Below are 9,442 nucleotides of genomic sequence, written 5' to 3'. Positions count from 1 at the left end.
CTCAAATTAAATTAATTGCTTTATTATATATGAGGAGGGATCAAGTTACAACAACTTTTGAGTTACAACAAGTTATCACAATTATGTTCTACATTTTCAAAGTCTAAATCGGTGATCCAAACCATTCAACATGATCTCCACAATAAAATGTGCTTCCATATCAAATTTTATATTTTTTGGAATTTTTTTACTATTTATTAAGATGGATACAAAATTCAATAGTCTGAATTTGACTAATTTTTGTATCCATCTTAATAAATAGTAAAAAAAATTCAAAAAATATAAAATTTGGTCTCCAAACACATTTTATTGTGGAAATCCCATCTAACGGTTTGGATCGACGATTTGCACTTTGAAAATGTAGAAAATGATTGTGATAACTCGTTGTAACTCAAAAATTGTTCTAACTTGATCCCTCCTCATTATATATTCTTAAATATAATTTTTGTCATGTCAAAATCTTTTGACATAATATGAATCACTAACATTTATTTTACGAGACAAAAATAAAATATTTGATATTGAATGTAACACTGCAAAATACCATTTTTGTAGATAAATTTACTCATGTAAATCTAAATGTTATTTACGAGAAACAAATCATATAAATATAATTTAACTGAAATGGAGTACGTATAATATGAATTTTAAAATTTTAAAATGTTGAAAATAAGGAATATATATATGCTACAAATGTATATAAAATGATTATTGAGTAATTGAGAAATTAGCAATTTATATGACATGATACATCATAATTAAAAACCTGATAATATTTTATACCTTTATTTTAATTACTTTTGAAGAATGATGTAGAAAGTGCAAATTTAAGATGAGATCTATAAGATACACACGTGGGACCCGCTCATATTTCCATTCTCATCTCATTTTATTTATTTCATTTCCAAATATGTTTCTCTCTCTTTACGTGGCAAAATCTCCATGTTACAGCGTCGTTAATTAAGAAGTAGCTACAAAGCTACTTGCTCTCTAGTCTTTACCGTGTCCAACCTAAATGTCTCTCTCTAAGCTAATTGTTTCTTGAGCCAACTTTATTTTGTTCTCTTATCTATTTGTTTGATGCAACCTGAAGAGAAGATACACCAATTTCTCTTCCTTTAAATCAGCGCATATATATATAGCGCACTGTTTGGTATATTTCTCTCTCTGTAAGCAAATTACTTTCAAGATGAGTGCAAAGACATTATGTCTTAACATGTATATATATTATTTTGAACTTACTTTGTTATAAGTACGAAATTAGTTCAATGTTCAATTATAGTTTGACTGTTGTGGTGTTAACAAAATATAAGTTTAAAAAAGATTAATGAAACTGATTTATAAAATAATAACTGCCATAATGAATATGCATAGATATAGATTTACATGAGTAATTAAAATATTTGGTACTGGGGAGTAAAGTTTCAAGGGGGATTAAGGGAAGTTATCTTATTTGATTTGAATTATTAGAGTTTTGATCGAAACATTAACTCTTTTATATATGGAATGTTTTATTTTGTAAATTCTTAGAGATACATAACTCAAATTTTAGATTAACTAATTTTATATGAATTGGAAGAAGAGATGGTACAAATGGATATCAGCCCTTATATACATTTTTAAATTTATTATTAAAAAGAAGAAAGTATGTGTTAGACGATGCTGTATGATTTGTTTCTAAATTTAAATAACTGAAAGGTTAATTGTGAAATATATATGTAGTATGTTCCAATATATATATCTTGTACTATGAGTACAATTTTAAGTTCTTAATTTCAAATTGAAAAATCATTTTAGACAGAGATGTGAATTCGACCATACAAATCGAACTGGCTTATCGGATGCACTTACAGAATGGTAGCTTGGCATCGAATCATGTCATACCCTACAATATCAGGTGCGAGGTTATTAGATTAGTATGAGATTCATAACTATGAATTAAATCATAACTCGCTGTGGATTTTGAATATTTGATTGACTGCATTGATTGAATTGTTGCATCATATGCGTAGTCTAATACAATTGAAACTGAATTATAGATTGGTTGATTCTTTTTGTAATTGATTGATTGAGCCCACAGTGACTGAATTAATTGAATATAAAATACTGTAATCCTTGAACCTCCGAATAGTGGAAAAAATGATTAATATATCGTAAAGTCTAACTAGCTACTATACTTTACTCCAGGACCCAGTACCGATTGGGTAGGGGATATTGAATAAATTATGAATTGTGATTGTGAGACTAATGAACTGTGGTAACTGTCTTATCATTGATTTCTTTTTCGATAATGACAGTATTGTGATATTGATTTCATATTGTTTCCGTTAACAAGTTGTCAGGATAGTTAGAATGGTATAAGCCCTGACACAACAGATACATGATATGGTATCTATCAGTGTTACCAGACTATAAATTATAAAGTTAAGAAACTAAACGTTACCAGACTTAGTAGTTATAAAGATTAGGTCCCAAACGTTATCCGACTTTATGGATTAAAAGATTTTGACCCAAACTATTTATTCTGATAAGATTCTTAGAGTTCTGAGTTAATTATGTAATTTTTGTTGTTCAATTGGATATTGTTATTGAGCATTTGCATTCGTCATTTTGAAATGAATTGTTTGTTTCTCGTGTGGTGATTTCATTTTGAATATGGATTTCCTTCGAATCCAATAATCCGAGTGGCAATCAGCATTGAGAAATAATTTATTATTTCTCACTCGTTCCCCCTTGTGGGTTACAAGTTCATTATGCAAAGTCAGAGAAACACTTCCGGGTTATAATTGACAGCAGGGCCACCTAAAGATATGTGATTTGAGTTTATTATATCTGACAATGTGCAGAGAGTATATCTCTAGCATCATCCACTATAAAATGTCAGATAATTATTGTAAATAAATTGAGATGTGGCAAAAATAATGGATGCTATTGGCAATGCATAAAAAGATCAATATCATATGTTACGTATATTGAATGGTAAATAGACACGGTTGGTTCGTTGTACCTCCGGATCGGGGTGTGACATTGAATAAATATTTAAGGATATATTATTATTAAAATAATAGTATACTATTATTTAAATAAATATAAAAATAAAATAATTATGCAATAAAGTTAATATATTAAGAGTAAAAAAATATCCATTAGAGCTTAATAAATAGTAAAAAGATTTAAAAAAATATACAAAATTTGATCTCTAAGTACATTTAATACATCTATCGTGATAAACGGATTGCATCAACTGTTTGCACATTTAATACATCTATCGTGATAAACGGATTGGATCAACTGTTTGAACTTTGTAAAATCATGTTTGTTAGATGTTCTAACTATAGAATAATAGAAGTGGATCCTCTTGTTAAAAACACCTGTAATTGAAATAAACATAAAACAAGAAATTTGTTGGTTCCCAATTAATGATGTCATATTATGACTTGATTTTTAGTGCAAAAGTGGAAGCCAAGACACCATATCTCACTCTCTCGCCTTATATATATCTTTATTACTACTGTTTATCAACAGCACTACTTGCACAAAAACACACAAAAAACATAGTAACAATATTGGTATTTGCAACAAACACATTCCACTGTCACACCTGAAAACAGCAAATTCATTCCATTGTGCTCCGCAAAAGGCAAACATCCACAACAAATTAACCAACCTTTCATGGCCACAGCATTTTCAACTAACTAATACTTAGTTAATCAATATAACTAACTATATATATATCAACTGCTAATAAAGTTACATCATGCTCTTCCCTTCTCCAGTTAGGTTTTGCACCTCTTTTGGGTTCCTCATTGATTGGATTGGAATACCACTTTAGAAATTAACATACAGACACAGGAATTACTCATGCAGTGACCTAATTAATTGCCAATTTCCAATAAGGGACATAATAATTAACTAACTTGCAATGGTTAACAGCCCTATGGCAGGTGTGGCGATACGAGGCTCGTATGCAAACACCTTCATTCCACCTTGATGTGGGTATGGGCACGGCGGTGCCCACCTCCACTCCTTTCTCGACACATTCAACAAAACGACGTCAGAATTTGAATTTGTCCCGCCGGCTAAAAAAGCAATAAGCCCGCCATGACCGGCACACTCGAATACACCCTGCATGCAATTCTCATAAAACCTGGCATGCACATCAATTGGCATGCGAGAAATCTCTACCCATGAATGACCACCAGGCTGTAGCTGTAGGCTCCACACACGAACACTTCTAGGTACATTAAGCCGGTTCTTCTCCACAGCTGCCACCAATCCAATTCCAATACCTCCATCGTTAGCCAATATTTCCACAAGATTTGGAGAACGCAGGAACCGGCGCATCGGAGGTTGAATCTTCGACCAGGAATTTGACATCGGATCAAAAACCAGAACAGCATATGGTGAAACACTCATGCAGTACAACTTACCGCCACCACCAAAAACAATGCGGTTCGGTTCGATGCTACACAAACGAGGCAGAGAGCTAGAGAGATTCCATGGGGAGAAGGTAGGGGTGGCATCAGCGAAAAAGAATTCTGAAGAGAGGTTTTTGACGGAGAAAGGAGAGATGAGGTCGTCTCCAGCAATTACAACAGAGAGAGATGATGAGCTCACTGAAAGACCGACAGCAGGCAAAAGCCGTGGTGTAGGAGTTTGTGGAAGGTAGGCAATGAGTTTGGATAGTGGATTAACAAGAAGAAGGGTTTTGGGTCCAGGTGCAAGAGAAAGAAAGCATAGTAAACCACCAGATGAGGCAGCAGGAGCGATGGGGACATTGGAAGGGAGGAGAGCATTGAGGGGAAGATGATGCCATGAGAGGGAAGCGGGGTCGAGGAGGTAAAGAGAGAAGGGGTTGGAATTGGGGAAGAAGGTGAAGGAGAGGCGAAGAGGGGAGAGGAGGAGATGGGAATGAAGGAAAGAAGGGGAGAAGAGGAGGGAATGGATACGGCGAGAGAGTAGCTGGAAGCGAAAGAAGGCTGGTGTCGGAAGAAAGTGGAGGATGCGGTCGAAGAGGGATGGTGGAAGGTGGCACCAGATGTTAGGGTCTAGGCCGGTGTTTGAAGAGGAGGGGAAATTGGGGTTTCTTTTGCTCATGCTCATGGATATGTCTTGGTTGGTTGCATTCGCAATATTATTGAAGGTATAGTGTGCGGTGCTAGGGTTAAAACAGCAGCGTGCCATACATACATTATACATTATATAACTATATATAATACATACAAGGATATTTTGAAAGGTCAATGGGAGGTTAAATAGAGACAAAGATATATAATATAGTTGACTAAATTAATACTCTCCATGCTGTTTGTATTATATTGCCCAGTGCTACACTGCTAGTGCTAGAGATGAATGAGGAGTGATTAGTAGCTAGGAGTTGAGAAAAAGACAAAACATTAAAAAACCAAAAAATGTAATCATAGTTGGGGAAGAAGAAAGTACAATCCGTATCAGGTAACGCGACGTGAAATAGCCAACTCATGCACATGCAAGACCAAAACAACATTTCATTTCATTCATTCATTACATAGCATGCTTCTTCTTTGAGTCCTTCCTTGTCACAAGTCTAATTAATTAATTAGTCATCGAATCCTAGCAGTAGCAGCGCGTGAGAGTTGAGATATATACACCATGACCAAGTCAAACAAAGATCAAACTCTGCACATGTACTGCATCAGTCCTCAATTAATCTCTACAATAAAATAGTTACAATCAAAACAATTCACCATAATTTATATTAACATATCTGGTTCTGTCACAACTCACAAGTATAGAATTTACATTTTGTTACGTATTTTCTTGCACACATATATATTAGGGATGTTCAATCGGTCGGTTCGGTAAAAACTGAAGTAAGATAGTCAAACTAAACTTTTTTTATTTTTAAAAATAAATCCGAACTAATTAAAGTTAACAACTGATTAAGAACTGAACCGAATAAATTAAAGTAAATTTTAATTTGTTCATTTCGAACAGAAGTAAACCTATATATTAATTCCATTATTAACAAAAACTATACATTTTCATACACAAATTGTTCAATTTCATACAAAATATGTAGATGTTTTTAAATATTTAAACCAAAATAAAAGAAAGGAAGTAATTAGGGCTGCAAATGAATCGAACCGAATCGAACCTATCCCAGTTTGAGTTTGGTTTGAATTAATTTCGAATCAAATTTTTTATGAACTCAATTTGGAATCTTTTACGAACTTTTTTACGACAAGGGAGAGTGATCGTTGTCGCCAAAAGTGAGATGTGAATGTTGTCTGGGGTTATAGAACTGAGAGCGATGATTATGATTTAGGGGTTATATGACTTATGACTGGGCGGTCTTATGTTTTAACTTTTAAGGCATCAGCAAACATAAGTTATCAGCAAAAATTAACGATTCACGTTACTCTGAATTTCGAACTAGAATAGTTTGCGAACCTATTTCGAACAAACCAGGTCCAGTTTGAATTTGGTTTGAATTAATTTCGAACTATTTTGAATCGAATTTTTTAAGAACTTTTTCGAATCAAACTCGAATCGAATCACGAACTATGAATTTTTTGTACAACCCTAGAAGTAATGACTAAATAAAATAAAATATAAATTATACTTGAACCATTATAATTCGGTCAATTTTGAAAATTCTAAATCAAATTGGTCCATTTAAACTGAAATAATTCAAAATTTTAACTGAACCAATCCATTTAAAATGAAATTTTTTTGTTCAGTTAAAAATCAAACAAACCGAACCGTTTAAACACCCCAACATATATCGATCTCTCAAAATTCACAAATGATTGCGTTCAAAATCAAGAGCTTGGACGGTTGGATCCAAATAGGTCCAGAGTAGGCATGATTTCCAGTTCATGGTTTAGTCTCTAGTTCTGTAAGCATTGCTGAACAAGTTTTATCTACTTCTATTACATTCCAATTCTTTTCTTTTTCTTTTTTTTTGGCTGACAACAAAAGGATTAGTTTACATAATAAAATGTCCTTTTAAATCACAGTCTCAGTAAAAATTGAAGTCTTAAATATTAATCATGGATACTTATGATGGATGAGATTTGAATATTAGATAAAATATTTTTAGAGACACTGAGCGATTAACTTTTTGAGAAAATAAAGAACTTGTTTAATTCCATTCTGAATACACATAAGCAATTGTAGAGGAGTTATATACCAAAGAACCTTTTTGTGAACTCCAGGTCAGGTGAGGTATTATTCCCATGAAACTGAACACAGATATGTAACGTGTTCCATACCCCAAAGAAGAAATGAAATTTGAGGTGATTAGGAGATCAGACTGTGGGTCCTACATTCATATGTCCAATCCTGTGTTAGCATGGTATGCAAGTAATATTTGTATAGTCTTGTTCTACGCAGTACAAAAACAGAGAGAGAAATACTTTTTTTATTTTTAACAAGCCAATTTTTTTTTAAAATTTTTGACAGTTAATTTATTATCTATTTTCAGTAAATGTTAAAAAATGTAGTCATTGAATTTAATAGTCATATTACATGTCAGGTTTGTTATTTTATTATTTATTTCCTATTTTCCATACTCTTTTTTTTATATATGAATAATGTTTCATGGAAATTAGCAAACACTCTAAAGTAAGAAATTAATATTAATTTTTAGTTGATAGTTAAAATTGTAAAATTTAAAATTTTATAAGCATATCTCTCTAAAATTTAGTACGTGACAGCAGTTTACTAGACTTTAATTAATATATTTAAAAAAAATGTATATCTCATACAAGCATATAAAATGGTATATTATTCTTTGAATTAACATAGAGCACAAGCTTTTAATTTAGTTATATCATCAAGCACTTTGACTCATGATTTCTTTAATATATATATGACTTGATTATATAACCTATGGTTGTTCACGGGTCATATTTGTGAATCTTATAAGTCAATTAATATCAATATATATATACCAGAGGAGGAATCCAATTACACTATTTTATGGTGACACATCTTGACATCATATTTTTATAAGTTATTTTTGCGATTTCAAAATTAAAATAGTCGATCCAAACCGTTCAACGTGATGTCCATATTAAAATGTACTTGGAGACCAAATTTTACATTTTTTGGAAATTTATTACTATTTATTTAGAATTTTTTTAAATTGCTATTTTTCAATGGTAAAAAATTACCTGAAAACAACAATTTTGTACACATCTTAATAAATAGTAATAAATTTCCAAAAAAATGTAAAATTTGGTCTCCAAGTACATTTTAATATGGACATCACGTTGAACGGTTTGGATCAACTGTTTTAATTTTGAAATCGCAAAAATAACTTATAAAAATATAGTGTCAAGATGTGTCACCATAAAATAGTGTAATTGAATCCCTCCTCACATATCATAACAATGATCAACTTGGTTTGCTAAAAACGAACAAGTTATTGTTTCAATTCAAAGACAAGTCTATTAAGAGACATGTCCAGGCAACTGAGGCAAGTGTGAATTTTTAAATTTTGATATTGTTTAAACATAATTAATGATAAGTTTTCTTTAAGATTCAACAAAGTTAAAACATTGATGTTAAATATCATCTAATTAAGCCTCCAAAATGTATCTTATTCTTAATTTCGTACCCATGTTTGTTTGATTCTTTGGATCCAGCACTAAGCGATGATGATAACATATGGCTAGGGACCTAGTAGGCTGTCAAATTAAAGTCCTATGATGGAAGGAAAGCTCAGATTCAGAGATAGAAAGAAATTGAAGGCATGGAAGTCACAGTTTGCCTGTTGCCATTTTGTATCTTCAGTCACTGTCTTTCATTACTCTCTCTCTCTACAGTATTTCTACTTTTGTTAAGTTTTTGTTCCCATGCTCTTTCTTTTATTGTTCCACTTACTGACACCATCTAAAATACCTTATTTATTTATTTATTTCTCGGTCTCTGTTCCTTTGTTTATAATTTTAACCTTGAGTCTCCAGTGCCATATAATACTTAATTAATGCAGTACTTACCTTAGATTGATCTTATTTTACAAAGGATGTATATATGCAGCAGCGCAATTATACTTTCAAACTATATAAATCGAAATTAAATGAAGATTATTTATATAAAAAATTATATTGTGAATAAAAATCAATTTTGCTGGATCTATATTATTTTGTTCTAAATTATATAAAAAATTATAAATAAATACAAAAATTTGAAAAAAAAAAAATCAAGTAACCCCATTTGTCCTTAATACCTTTGCCAGATGCATGTACACACTGGATACACGATTTTAGCAAGAATAACACTAAAGTTATGTATTCATGCACTTTGAACATATAAATTCATATGTTCAATGGATACATTCAAAACGGTCCGAATGTATCCATGCACTTTGAAAGAACGGTGCCGAAGTTTAAAGAAAGGTCTAAAATTATTCATTGCACGTTAGGTATTGGTGGATACATTTAAAACAGACTCT

The 9,442-nt window shown here is 31.8% G+C and overlaps 1 protein-coding gene across 1 annotated transcript; it reads right to left on the bottom strand.

Moving 5' to 3' along the window:
* Positions 1 to 3,912: 3,912 nt before the first annotated feature.
* On the bottom strand, positions 3,913 to 5,184 carry UFO (F-box family protein). Its single transcript, XM_078313322.1, has one exon. The coding sequence runs from the start codon at positions 5,182 to 5,184 to the stop codon at positions 3,913 to 3,915; it is 1,272 nt and encodes a 423-aa protein (XP_078169448.1).
* Positions 5,185 to 9,442: the final 4,258 nt, after the last annotated feature.

The sequence above is a fragment of the Carex rostrata genome, chromosome 13 (genome assembly GCF_964058835.1).
Source record: "Carex rostrata chromosome 13, lpCarRost1.2, whole genome shotgun sequence".
NCBI lineage: Eukaryota > Viridiplantae > Streptophyta > Magnoliopsida > Poales > Cyperaceae > Carex > Carex rostrata.
Note: the sequence above shows the minus strand (reverse complement) of the source record. Positions and strands in the feature narration are given on the sequence as shown.

Coding starts and splice junctions, on each gene's coding strand:
- UFO (XM_078313322.1), bottom strand. CDS start 5,184: ATGGCACGCTGCTGTTTTAACCCTAGCACCGCACACTATACCTTCAAT.